The 14669-nt window shown below is 42.7% G+C and overlaps 1 protein-coding gene across 4 annotated transcripts in view; it reads left to right on the top strand.

Annotated features, from left to right (window-relative positions):
- RPS6KC1 (ribosomal protein S6 kinase C1) overlaps nucleotides 1-14669 on the top strand; it is a 127646-nt gene that overhangs the window by 75321 nt on the left and 37656 nt on the right. For all 4 annotated transcript variants that reach the window (XM_070734431.1, XM_070734432.1, XM_070734430.1 and 1 more), the window contains 2 exons: nucleotides 5224-5271; nucleotides 8411-8543. In XM_070734431.1, coding sequence (XP_070590532.1) covers nucleotides 5224-5271; nucleotides 8411-8543 — 181 coding nt within the window. The remainder of the gene's footprint in view (nucleotides 1-5223; nucleotides 5272-8410; nucleotides 8544-14669) is intronic.

Here is a 14669-nt window from a genome sequence, read left to right as displayed (position 1 = left end):
TCATTTTACCCACCATGAAAGGATGGAAGGCTGAATCAATCTTGAGCCGGTGATGAGATTTGAACCGCTGACCTACAGATCTACAGTCAGCTTCAGTAGCCTGCAATCCAGCACTCTATCTGCTGCGCCACCCCGGCTCATGTTAGGAGTACTGTGTTCCCTGGAGCAGTAGGGTAGGCCTTTTCCTATTGCTCACACACAGGCAGCACTAGGAGCAGCTTGATTATTCTAGCCAGTGTTTTGAAAGAAATTAGACATACAAGATCTAGGCTGCAAAATTTCAATCCACTATTTACTGTACAGTGGTACCCCTACCTAAGAACGCCTCTACTTATGAACTTTTCTAGGTAAGAACCGGGTGTTCAAGATTTTTTTGCCTCTTCTCAAAAACCATTTTCCACTTACAAACCCAAGCCTCCGAAACTGTAACCGGAAAAGGTGGGGGGAGCCTCCGTGGGGCCTCTCTAGAAATCTCCTGGGAGGAAACAAGGCCGGAAAAGGTGGGGAGAAGCCTCTGTGGGGTCTCTCTAGGAATCTCCTGGGAGGAAACAGGGCCTCCACCCTCCCTGTGGTTTCCTCAATCGCATGCATTATTTGCTTTTACATTGATTCCTATGGGAAAAATTGCTTTTTCTTATAAACTTTTATACTTAAGAATCTGGTCACGGAACGAATTAAGTTCGTAAGTAGAGGGACAACAGAGAAAGCCTCAGGGAAAGCCCATTTTCAAAGTCCTTCAAGATGGCATTGCTTTGCTCATGGTGACTGGAGCGTGCTGACCCTGTCAGATCTCAGTGGACAGGCAGAAGCAATCATAGTCCTGCTAGTGTCTAGGCCCGAAGATGGGAAGAGTTCTTTAGGATAGTGTTTCTCAATCTTAGCAACTTTCAGATATATGGATTCCAACTCGCAGAATCCCCCGTCAGCAATTTTGGACCCATCTGACAGTTGCCAAGGTTGAAAAACACTGCTCTAGACCAGAGGTCCCCAACCTTTTTTGCACCAGGGACCGGCTTTAAGCTAGACCAGTTTTCCATGGCCCGGTGGGGGGGGGGGGAGCTAGCTGTCAGCGGCGCCGTAAAAGGGGCGATCAAGAGAGGAATGGGTGAATGAATGGACGGAGGGTGGGAAGGAAGGAAGGAAAGAGGGAAGGGACAGGAACAAAAGAAGGGTGCAAAGGAAGCAAGGAAAGGTGTGAAAGGGGAGAGTAAGAGAGGAAGGAGTGAAAGAAGGGAATGAGGGAGGAAAGAAGGGAGGAAGGAAAAGGAAAGCAAGAAATGGAGGGAGGAAAGGAAGGAAAGAAAGAAAGGGGGAAGGGACAGGAACAGAGGAAGGAAGCAAGGAAACTTATGAAAGGGGAGAGTAAGGGAAGAAGGTAGGAAGGAGAAAGAAAAGAAGAAATAGAGGAAGGGAAGGTAAAAGAGAGAAAGAAAAAGAGCAAGAAACAAAGAAAGAAAGAGAAAGAAAGAAAGGCAACTTCAAAGAAAGGCTCACTGAGCATCTCTCACTCTCTCTCTCTTTCTATCCCTCTTTCTTTCTTTCTCTTCCTTTCTCTCTCTCCTCTTCCTTTATCTCCTCTCTCTCTCCCTCTCTCTTTCTCTCCCCCCTCTCTCCCCCTTTTCCTCTCTCCCTTTCTTGCTATCTCTCCCCCCTCTCCCTCTCTCTTTCTCCCTCTCCCTCTCTTTCTCTCTCTCCCCCCTCTCTCTTTCTCTCTCTCTCCCCCTCTTTCTCTCTCTTCTTCTCACTTTCTCTCTCTTGTTTTCTTTCTGTCTCTTTTGCTTTCTCTCTCTCACACTCTTTCTTGTTTTCTTTCTCACGCTCTTTCTCTCTCTTGTTCTCTCTCTTGCTATCTCTTTCTCTCCCCCCCTTTCTCACTCTCTCTTTCTCACTTTCTCTCTATCTTGCTGTCTGTTGCTATCACTCACTCTCGTTCTCCGTTCTTCTCAGCGATGACGCGCGCACGCCCTGCCCGCCTCACCTTTGCGAGAGCACTTTCGCCCCGGGCTCTCAGCAAGGGGGTTTGCAGGAGAGGCGGGGCCGGCGAAAGTGATATTGAATGTCGGGGGAGAACGAGCGGTTGCACGCGCTGCCTATCCCCCTGCTAGCCCACTCGGAATATTCAAAATAAGAAAAGCCTTCGCCGGCAAAGGCTTTTCTTATTTTGAATATTCCGAGTGGGCTAGCAGGGAGATAGGCAGCGCGTGCAACCGCTCGTTCTCCCCCGACATTCAATATCACCTTCGCCGGCCTCCGCTGAGGAAAGCCTTTGCCGGCATTTCCTCTCGGCGTCAAGGAGGCGCAGCGGCGGGCGGAGAGAGGGAAGGGGGGGGCAGCGGCGTCCCTCCTGGCCTTGGCGGGCCGCCCAACCCTCCCCACCTCCTGCAAACGCGGCGGGCGGCGGGGGGAGAGCGAGGAGCCGGTTCCGGCGGGCGCGGGGCTTGGCTGGCTGGCGGGGGGAGCGCTGCTGGTGGTGCGGAAAGGCCGAGGGGGCCCTTGCGCCGCGGACCGGCTGAAAAGCCCCAACGGCCCGCTCCCGGTCCGCGGACCGGCGGTTGGGGACCTAGGCTCTAGACAACAACATTGAATTTCCATATTTTTCGCTAGATAAGACACCTTTTTGTCTCCCAAAAGTGGATGGAAATATCTGTGCATCTTATGAAGTGAGTATTGCCCAAACCACGCCCACTCACCGGCCCCCACATTGGCTGGGTTTGGCCTCTGCATTTCCGTTTTCAGCCTCCGTGCATTCTGCTTTTGGTCTCTATGCAGAGGCGGAAAGCAGGATGCATGGAAGCCGAAAATGGGTTGTGCTGAGGCCAAACATGGGCCATGTGGAAGTCGAAAATGGGGCATGTAGTTGCCGAAAATAGGATGCGTGGAGGCCAAAACTGGGATATGCGGAGGGTAAAAATGGGATGTGTGGAGGCTGAAAATGGGGTGCATGGAGGCCAAAAACTGGCACGCAGAGGCCGAAAATGGGACATGCCAAGGCCAAAAAACGGGAGTGCATCTTATGGTCAGGTGCATCTTATACTGCAAAAAATACAGTACATATGAAACCCAACTAATAACTAGTACAACTCATGCACTTAAAGTATCAGGTGGATGAAATGTGATATACAGTGTTCACTCGATTTTCGCGGGTTCGAACTTTGCGAAACGGCTATACCACGGTTTTTCAAAAATATTAATTAAAAAATACTTTGCTGTTTTTAATAAATAAACATGGTGAGTAATAATCTAAATGGTTGCTAAGGGAATGAGAAATTGCAGTTTAGGAGTTTAAAGTGTTAAGGGAAGGCTTGTGTTACTGTTCATAGCCAAAAATAGTGCATTTACTTCCGCATCTCTACTTCGCGGAAATTCGACTTTCGTGGGCGGTCTCGGAACGCATCCCTCGCGAAAATTGAGGGAACACTGTACTTATGTAAGTACTTGCCTGTTCTGGTTTCTGGTAGAAGTTTAGTAATTACAAATAACTCTCATTAAATGCATCATTTCATGAGTAAAGCAACTCCGTTTATTTCTCTGCTCTCCTGTACTTCAACACATTCCAGACATCACTCGGTCCGTTATCTCTCTCTTAGCCACATTTCTCACATTCCTTTTCCTGCTTCACTTAGACAAGATTTATTTTCCTAACTACATAGCTTTAAGAAATAGCAGCACTGACTAAATACAATACAAAATACTTTAGCTTACCTTAGCGTGGCGAAAACACATCCATTATTTCTTTTCAGCAACGTTGAAACTCCACCCTTCTTCTCCACTAGCCCCCTGACGTGCCAAATACCTCACTACAATATTTAACCCATTCCTCTCCTTAATATCTTCTTCCAGACCTTTGCTCTCTACGTTTCTGAATCCTTCTGAATTTAGGGTTAACCCAGCAAGCGTCTGATTCTCCCTTACTAGATCCTGAACTCATAGGCCCATCCTGTGGCTGGCCTCCCACCTGTTCTACTACCTGTAACCCCGGGCCCCCCACTACTTCATAAACACTATCTGAATCCGAGTCCTCAATATCTTCATTATCCTCCAACTGATCAGGAGTATGTACAACATTGCCTATTGCATTAGGACTGTTTAAACTAGACATGGGCAACCCATGGCCCTTGTAAAGTAAAGCGGCCACACAAGATTGTAAAATTTTAACACTATTGTGTGATTTATATACAGTGCATAAGCTACTGTATATTATAGAGTATATGTTTTTTATACAGCCCAAAATAATTCCTCTTCACTCAATTCAGCCCGGGCAAGCTAAAGGCTTGGACACTCATGAATTAAAGCTCCCAATTGGTTTTAAAGGGAAGCCCCATGTAGAGCATATTGCAGGTAATAGCTCAAATTAGAGGTATCTAAAGTATTGACTATTAACCGATAAAAGAGCATAAATGTACCAGATCATGCAAAGAACCTCGGAGGCTGCCACTTGCTCATTGTCTTTCTAAAAATGAATCTAAGCCTATTCCACCTCAGCCAGACTCTATTAGACTCCAGGCACTGGGACAGGATTTTGACTAGCAAGCATGGTTAGCTCTTGACTATGCATTAATCCAAGCTGTTCTAGAGACAAGTAAGTTGACAGTTCTCACTGCATCTTGTTTCATTTAAAAGTTCTACATGAGGTGGATCAGTATAAGAAACTTTAGGACTGCTTGCTGTGCCTTATAGAATGGTACATACTTTAATTCTGGTGCGTATGTAAGCGGGGTCCCAAGAATAGGAATAGATAGCAAACTTTGAGGGCTTTCATGCATTTGTTCTAAATTGACTAAGCTTATGACATTTGTCAATGAGCTGTTCTTGGAACTGCATAGGTTTGCAGGTGAAAATAATTTTTGAAGATAAAAAAACTCTCTCATTTTCATGTTATCCTATTGTTTTAAAATAATGTAGCCATGCCTTTTCTGCCTGCCATTTTTAATACCTATAAGTATTTCATTAAAAATAATGAACTGCTTAAAATATGTGCCTACTAATTTGAGATAGAGTTTTAATTGACAGTATTAGTGGTTTACTTTTAAATAATCAGTCTAATCCATTCATCGATTAAGTATTGCAGCTATCATATCTTATAAAAAGAAAATTAATTGTTATCTATATTCCTCCTGTCAAGTTCATTTTAGAGACTTATATTTCTAATCATTAGGAAATATTAATACTGATAATTTAAAATTCTGACAGATTAGATTCATTTCAATTACTTCTTCCATTTAGGTTTTGCTTGTAATGGATACTAGGACACAACAGACATATATATTGAAGGTAAGTCATTATTTTTCCTAAATCATTCACTTTGCCAATGGCGAACTAGTTTCCCACTGCTTACGGTTCAGCCCACAAAATCCAGAATGCAGAATGTCATCAGTCAGGTTTATGGAGTTTGTGTTATTTATTAATCTTCAGTGGCAGGCTACAGAACTAATAAATGGTTTCTGCTATTGGCAACACTTATTTCTGCTTTGACCATCAAAGGAAAGGCAGTTGTTACAGTCAGTGTCCCATGGCATAGTTTACATTTTCTTCACTGAAATATCTAGGTCAGTTCAATAGTGCAAGTAGTAAATATTGACATTAAAATAATTCTTCACTTACTCCCAGCACTTGTAGTGCTTAGTTTGCCATTATTCATGTTTACAATGAATGGGAGAGGATAATTCAGGGGCCATTACTGTACTCGTTAATGGGCTTTCATACATAGTGGTTGTTTTCCTTTGTTTCCCCAGCCCACCTTATTTTGCTTTCTTAGTATTCCTCACTGTTGGCCACGTTGGCTGAGATTGCTACAAGTTTATTTATTTATTTATTTATTCAATTTTTATGCCGCCTTTCTCCTTAGACTCAGGGCGGCTTACAACATGTTAGCAATAGCACTTTTTTTAACAGAGCTAGGCTATTGCCCCCACAATCCGGGTCCTCATTTTACCCACCTCGTAAGGATGGAAGGCTGAGTCAACCTTGAGCTGGTGATGAGATTTGAACCGCTGACCTTCAGATCTACAAGTCAGCTTCAGTGGCCTGCAGTACAGCACTCTACCTGCTGCGCCACCCCGGCTCGTTGTGGCACTGCCAGAGCTAGGAGATAACTCTCCATCTATACACAGGGTGTGTTCCAAAAGTAATGCATTTTTTTTTTTTAAAAAGTAATTTATTGAACAGATTTGCACAAACACTTAAAATTCTTCAAAGTACTGTCCTTGGGCCTCTACACGTTTTTTTCCAGCGACCCTGCCATGACCGGTACGCTCCCTGGAAGGCGTCGGGGAAGTAAGGTCTTTGTCATGGCTAATTGGATGTCTTCTACAGACGAAAAGCAGGTTCCTTTCAGGGCTGCCTTAATCCGAGGGAACAAAAAGAAGTCTGCTGGGGCGATGTCAGGACTATAGGGGGGTGGGGGCAGCATTGGCACCTGGTGTTTGGCCAGGAACTCACGGACTCGTAGCACGTTGTGGCAAAGTGCGTTGTCATGATGGAGTTGCCAGGTAACGGAGATATCTTTTCTCCTCCCGATGACCCTTTTTCGGAGTCTTTCCAGCACATCCACGTAGTAGGCAGCATTAACTGTCCGTCCTTGAGGAACAAACTCCTTATGGACCACTCCTTTACTGTTGAAAAAGACAATGAGCATTTTTTTCTCTTTTGATTTGCTCATTCTTGCCTTTCTGGGCTTGGGGGATTGGGCGGTGTGCCATTCAGAGCTTTGGCGTTTTGTTTCTGGGTCATATTCAAAAACCCAGGTTTCATCACAAGTGATGACGTTGTCCAAATAATCAGGTTCAATTTCTATATGTTGCAAAAGTTGACTTGAAATTTCCGCTTGGTTGGTCTTTTGGTCATCTGACACACCTTGGGCACGAGCTTGGCGCACACTTTCCTCATCGCTAAATCTTCAGTAACAATGCAAAACACAACAGTAGACAAGTTCAGTTCATTGGCAACCATCTTGATAACAATTGTCAAACACAAGCCACATTGTTTTCGGTTTTGCTGGTTGACGGCCGCCCAGAGCGTTGTTCATCATGAACCCCTTCCCGACCCTCCTTAAATGCCTTTAACCACCTCGAAACCTGTGAGTAGGATAGAGCAGAGTCCCCGTAAGCCTCACAAATCATTTTGTTAGTCTCCTCAAGATATTTTTTCAATTTAGCACAAAACTTAATCATATAACATTTCTCGATCGTCGATTCCATTTTTTTTGTGACATGGTCGGCCCGCAGAGGTTTATAATAACTGACGTCCTGCCACTTCTACAGCTTGGAGAGCACTCAGACCGGTTTCGCGGCAAAGCTTAGCGTCCACCCCACCTACTCCAAGAGCTTCGGTCCCACTCCGACCAATAGGAGCGGCACAGGAAATTCAATTGCATTACTTTTGGAACGCACCCTGTAAATCAGAAAGCTTTCCCCCTTCCTGATGCTTTTGCCAATACGTTGGGGTCTCCACTGCTTTAAGAGTTTTCTATTCCTATTCATCTAATATTTTTCCACTTGAAGAAGCCTTTGTTTAATTTGCAAATTCGGAAGCGGCATGAAGATGACAAGGCCAGCCACAAACAACGTATGAGATGAGAGAATGACAATCCTGCATTTTCTTTCTCCATTTCGTAATATCATCTAATAAAGCTGAATGAGTCTGGTTAGGTCACTAAACAAAGCGGAGGGTTAGCTGGAACATTTGCATAGTAGTAATGCATTTTTTGTTTTGTTTTATTGCATTGTTTTATTACCTTACTCCTCTTGACATTGCCAAGAGATGAAGAGAATCAGGGCTGTTGTTTTCCCCCCACCCAGCAATAGCTGGAGGTCATGTGAAAACTAATTGTGATCTTCAGTAATTCAGCCCCACTTTATTTATCCGCAGTGCTTTTTTTCAGAAGTTTTTTTATTAAAAAAACAAAACATGGGCCATCTTTAAAAATCTATAACACCTTCAGGAAACAACACATTACCCAGCCTATCTTCCCTTCGACCCAATGGAAATGTATGCATACTCAGAGTCCATCAAATTGAAGGTGGGGCAAGACTTTGGAATGGGAATGGATTTAGCAGTTTGCAAACACGGCCCCTGCCCTCCCTGCCCCTCCTCACCAAGAGATATCTGGGGGGGAAAGGTCACAGAGAAATAACTGAGTGTCATTCTGATGACTTGGTTTGCGAGAGATTCTAATGAAAACATTGACCCATGTAATTGATTTTAATGGCAGCTTTGTACCATCTTCTGTTCCCTGGATGTGCGCCAGATGCCATCAGCAGGGCCTCGGGGGACCGAGGGGCATAGAACAGCAGATGAGTGGTTTCTCTGAAGCCTGGAGTAACTTGGATAGATTAGTTTGGTTGATAAGCACAGAGCACAGCATGCTCCAAAGGCAACTGAGGGTACAACTGACCTTTCTGTTCTCTGTCAGGGTCTAAGAAAAAGTAGCGAATGCAGCAGGAAGAGAAAGACCATCATCCCCCGCAGTGTGCCCAACATGGTGGCTTTGCACAAGTACATCGTCTCGGAGGAATCAGTCTTCCTTGTGCTGCATCACGCAGAAGGTGGGTCTGTGGATTCGGAGGAGCTGTGGGAAGGGGAGGGGAGGCAGGGGAGATGGGAGGGGCAGAAAGAAAGACTCCGCTTCTTCAGGTGACACCATCCAGGTGTTTAGAAGTTTATCCTCTGAGTCAAAACTTTGGGGATTGTCTTGAACACTGTGTCAAAAGGTTGTTGAGTCATACGTGTTTTGTGTTATGCTGCGTTATTGCTTTTTACAGTTTGCATCCTGTTCTTGTAGCTCCCCTGTTCAGCAAAGCAGCTGCCTTCCCCTTTGGATTTAAAGCTTTAGGTTACACAGGCCAAACGCTTCCTTAAGGTGCTTTTTGAGTAAAACAGCCAGGTAAATATTTATCCCGTACACCAGTGTTCCCTCTAATTTTTTGGGGGGGTGGGCGAATGCTGGCTGGGGAATTCTGGGAGTTGAAGTCCAAATATCTTCAAGTTGCCAAGGTTGGGAAACACTGCACTAAGGTACTGTTTTCTTCAATGAGACCTATGGATAACACATCTACATGGTAAGCTTGTTCAAAGAGGTGAAACTTCAATTGTGGAATTTCAGACTAACCAAATCAGGTTTTAGTTAACCATAATTTATTTCTAAAGAAAAGGCGAGAAACGTTCCAAAAGTGCCTTCCTTGCACTGATGTAAACAATATAAATTGAAGACAGAAACATATTCATTGTCACCAATTTCTTTTTGATGCCTCCCTGTGGATGCTGCTAGGTTTCCTTTTTTTTTTAACATAACAAGTTATTTTGTAAGAATACAGTAATACCTCATCTTGCAAACTTATTGGTTCCGGAATTGGTTCGTAAGGCGAAAATACGTACGTGGCCTCCAGGAAGGACATCTTCGTGACGTCAAAGCTCCGCCTATGGAATTCCCTATTGGGATTCCTCACCTCCTTTCCAGCCTCCAGATCGGCCGAAAACGCCGCCGCTGATTGCAAAAATGGCGCTCCACTGGGTGCCGCCGCCTGGCTGTAACCTTCTGAAACAGCCAGGCGCTTCTCAGCGGCCTCTGGAACCCGAACCCGAACTTTCGGGTTTGGCATTTGGGAGAACACCGAGAAACCCCCCAGCTGTTTCAGAAGGTGACAGTCGGGCGGCGGCACTTCTCAGCAGCCTCCTGAACCCGAAAACTTCGGGTTTGGGTTTGGGAGAATGCCGAGAAGCCCCCCGGCTGCTTTAAAAGGTGACAGCCGGGTGGCGGTGCCCAGGGGAGCGCCATTTTGCGATCTGCGGTGGGTTCGTAAACCGGAAAAAGTTCGTAAGAAGAGGCAAAAAATTTCCGACCCCCGGGTTCGTATAACGAGGGGTTCATATCACGAAGTACCACTGTAATTTGCTTATTTTGGCTCATTGGGAATATTGAAACAAATTCCCTGGCCTGGGTCATATAAACATGATTTACCTATAGGCAAAATACTCCATGTGTACAGTCACATGTTTTAAAAAAATCTTCATGAATGGAATTAAACCTAGTTTTGGCTAGTAATAGCTTTTGGAGTAATCTCCAGTGCTATTTCTAATTTTGGGTACTATGTCTACATGACACAGTTGACTTACCTAGTATCCACCTAATGTAAACACAGTGGTGAATTGGTGGCAGATTTTTAATTGTTTTTGAAGAGTCTGTTGCTTCCTGCTGCTTTTTATTTAAAAAAATGCATTTGTTTAAAATTCATAGTGGCCCAATTAAGATGGGCATTGGAACATGCCTGTTCCTTGGCACTAGCATGCCAGTAAAGTGATGTTACTTATGCCACTGCAACTAAAGCCAATATTTAATTTTTTAAAGTGCCACTTTAAAAATGGTGAGCTTTACCTCTACACTTATTTACAGAATTACCATCTGGAAAAAATGTATATGGGTGGGAGATGGAGAAGCTCCAATTACATGTCAAACAACTGTAGATTAATTCCTTCTGCTTTCATCCATCCCTTGGTCTTTCCGCAATTGCAGAAAGTATCTATTCAGTCTAAATATTAAATGAAGTGGTATTTATAGGATCTAAAAGGTTAACACCTCAATTGAAAATAAGGATAGGTAATGAAAAGTTTTCCTCCTTTTTCCAAGCATTAGCGCTGAATTCAATGCAAGCCTCCTCCGCATTACAATGTAGTAAATGGTTTGTTAAAGGTGAGAACATTCATAAAGCATCTGTTAGTTTTGTCACAAAGCACTTGGCAAGACATGTTGAAGCTTCACTACTACTTAGTGGCATCAGTGCCAGAAATGGTAAAAACAGATGCTTCAAAGAGAGTCTTGAGGGACATTGAGGGAAGATTTTGATGGAGATCAAACTTAAACTTGAGTGGCTGCTGGGAAGTGTCAAATCTTTTTTAGCATAAATATGTTGGAATTCATATTCAACTGGAAAGCACACAAGAAACTTCAAAATGATGATGCTTCCTGTTAATGAACACTAATTCTACACCAGGCAATGTTTAGAAGCCCTCCTCCCTGAGCCTTAATGATCATATGTTGCTCTAAGAGCAGGAAACAGAACTATTCCCTATTCTAATTTTGTCAGTGCTATAATTCTTTAGTATTTAAATTCTGAGTCAAGTTCTCAATCAGGAAAAGTAGCCCAACTTCTTTTCTGTGGTTCCCAGAAGCCATGCCAGACTATGCCACTAAAACTTGGCAGCAAGGTCATTTAAACATCAACAGTACGGTAAGTATGTTAAACCTCCATATAGGCTTCCCACAGCTGTTCTGTCAAAAAGCTGCCACCAATAATGCTAACCTCAAATTTCCTTGCAGTCATTAAAAAGTGCTTTGTCATTCCCCTATTCTTATAATCTACAGTGCCCAAAAAAGTTGGACTACTTTCCCAACCCCAGAATTGTGGAAGCCATGGTTTACCTCCATCCGAATTTGGCCAACTTTTGTTTTGGTGTGCCAAGCGTTCTATCACATGCTCTGTGTGCCAGTAAAACTTATTTTTATGTTTGATGTTGCACATATGGCACTGGCTTGGGTCCTGGGCCATTCCATGTTTTTATCAATAATTTGGATGAAAGAGTTGGGATGCTTAGAAAGTTGAAAATGACACAACAGCTGATATAGTCTACTATCTAATACAGTAGTACCTCTAGATACGAGCTGCTCCACATGCGAGTATTCCAAGATACGAGCCACCATGGGAGCGAAATTTCTGTTCCAGACCCGAGCTCAAATTCGGGATACGAGCCGAGCTTCCACTAGGTGGCGGAAGAATCCTTGCTTCTAGTTATGTCCACAGGGAAAAACAAAGTCTAAAGCCATTTGTTCCAGATACGAGCTGATCGACATACGAGCTCCATTCTGGAACGAATTAAACTCGTATCTAGAGGTACTACTGTATTTAGATCAGGTGTTGGCAAACTTTTCGTAAAGAGCCAGATCCTGCCCCATCTCTGTGGATGCAAAGGGCCATCAGCTGGAAATCCTCTGATAACTGCTGCTGTTTTCCAGAATGTCTCACTCCTATCCTTTGGTCCTGCCCATCACATTGGCAGTTTGACTGATGCTCAACCCTAATAATTACAGTAGTTGCCAACCACCTGCCCATTTTACTCATGGGTTGGAGTATCCAATGCTTTGCATACCTGGGACCTCATGTATGTCACCATACAATACTAGATTAAGAGCTAGGGTTTGGAGGATGCCAAGATGTGTCAGCCTCAGTTTTTCATTTGTAAATAGAAATTGAAATTAAATAAAGGAAGCTAAGAACCATGTGGAAAGAAACATGCCTCAAACTGATTCTTGTTAGAAATGTTATTGTAAAAGAATACAAATATTTGAAAGGTAAGACTTATGGAAACTTCTTTGAATCAATTGATTTCCCCCTCTCTAAATATGGGTAATTTTACATGGTAATGGATGGCCAATAATCAAATACATTGGCTAATGCATTTACTCAGTCTTAGCTGCAACAGTATAAGATGAAAAAGATTATTAGTGTGTCATTTATAAAGACCTAATGATATACCCAGATGGAAATATTGCCCCTCTGTGACCTAAATTGGACATTTGGGGAAAAATAGCATTGTTGATTCCCCCTCTCAATATGTATAAGGATTAAAAAAAACATTTCTTTGCATATTTGCATTTTATTGCTATTCTGTGCATAGATCCATGAAAGAATACTTGAATTTTTGATTATAACAACAAATGATTATTCGTGGTTTACATCAGCGGTCCCCAACCTTTCCAGCTCTGGACTGGTGGTGGCGGTAGTGCGGGGGAGTGGGAATTGTTTTGCGTGTGTGCTTGCTTATACAAAAAGCAACTTTGTGATCTTATGCACTTGCCTATCGCTTGTATGGCCTGGTTCCCAGCAAACTGTGGACCAGCAATAGGCTGCAGACTGGGAATGGAGGACCCCTGGTCTACATCAAGCTATGTACTATATACCAGTAAATATTCCTTTTAGTTAAACACGGGTGTCAAACTCGATCGCATCACAGGCCAATTATAATATATTGCAATGTTTTTTGCCTTTGCGGAGCTGGTATGTACGTTGCCTGTGTGTGACAGGTTGGGCCTGTCGGCCACCAGTTTGACAGACCTGAGTTACAACTTTAATCTTTACAAATAGTTATATGAGTACCTTCTCAAACTTTGGAGATATGCTGATAAAACAATGGCAGGGTTCAGAAAGAATCTCAAACTTGGAGCTTAGAAATAGAAATAGAAGATGGTCTGTTTCTTTATATACATACACATACATATTTGTGCTTTCTAGTTAGTGTTGACTCCTGGCAGCTGCCTGGTCTAGTCCTTGCAGTTTTCGTGGCAGCATTTTAAAAAGTGGTTTGCTATTGCCTCCTTTCTAGAGCTAAGAATGGGTGAGTGATTGGCCCAAGATCACCCAGATGACTTCATGTCTAAGGTGGGATTAGAATTCATGACATTGTGGTTTCTACCCTGTTACTTTAACCATACCAAAGTGATTCCCAGTAGAAGTACATTTACAATGGTAATAATTTATCAAGCACAAATATAGTTACTCCAGGAACTTAAAACCTAATTTTAGGTTGGGTGGGACAATAAAAAAATATTGCTATTTAAAAAAAGGGGAGTATGGAAAGAAAAGGCCAGAATAAATAACAGATGGATAAAAACAGATGTAACTGCAGGTAGAACTTTGTTATCTATTGGTGTAAGTCTCATAGCTCAGTTGTAAACACATTTTACATTCTGATGGCCCAGCTTTAAGCCCTAACATTTCCAATGAAAAGCTTTAACATTTCCAGTAAAAACTATTAGATAATAAGAAAAATCTGTTTTGAAAAGCTAGCGAGCCAAGCCAGCTGTAATAGATAACACTGAGCTACATGACAATTATGGTGATTTTAAGGCTCTTTTATTATTGTACCATAAGAATTCCAGAAGAGCTGGGTTTTAAATGCAACCACCACCATTTTAGGCTCATTCTGTATGTAAAAGCACAGTGCTAGATTTTATGGACCTTAAGTCTTAACCAGTCAGCTCTTCTTACGGTTTAGCTGCTTAGAATATATTTGATAAATATGTGTGTCTGCATCTGTGAGCTGAGAGAAGTTTAGATGAAATTAAGCTCATGTCTAATTTTACACTTTTAGCCATTTCTAAATAAATCTCACTTTTTTGATTTCAGTAATTTATTATCAATAAATATGGCTCCCATTGACTCTCATTTTGAGTTGCACCTCAAGCTCATAGTTTACTTAAAATATATGGTAGATTTAAATTTAGCTAATAGTCAGCTGACCTATGGCCTCAGGATATTGACAGGTGTTTGTAGAAACGTGATTGATAAACTACATTTAGTGATCTTCGTTGACTATGGATGTCCTTCCTTCCATGGAGCCGCCCCAGTCTTCGGAGAGGGGCGGCAAACAAATCTAATTATTATTATTATTATTATTAATAATAATAATAATAATAATAATAATAATAATCATCTGAATGTGATACAGAGATGAGGGGATTGAAACTGGAGGATTACTTTTCATTGGAGGATTACAGTGGAATCTCAAGATATGAACCTAATTGGTTCCAGGGGGAGGTTCGTAACACGAAAGGTTTGTAAGACGAAACATTGTTTCCCATAGGAAACAATGTAAAGTCAATTAATCCGTGCAACCAAACA

Source organism: Erythrolamprus reginae, chromosome 1, assembly GCF_031021105.1.
Source record: "Erythrolamprus reginae isolate rEryReg1 chromosome 1, rEryReg1.hap1, whole genome shotgun sequence".
Lineage (NCBI taxonomy): Eukaryota > Metazoa > Chordata > Lepidosauria > Squamata > Dipsadidae > Erythrolamprus > Erythrolamprus reginae.
This window is presented reverse-complemented; position numbering and strand designations above follow the sequence as displayed.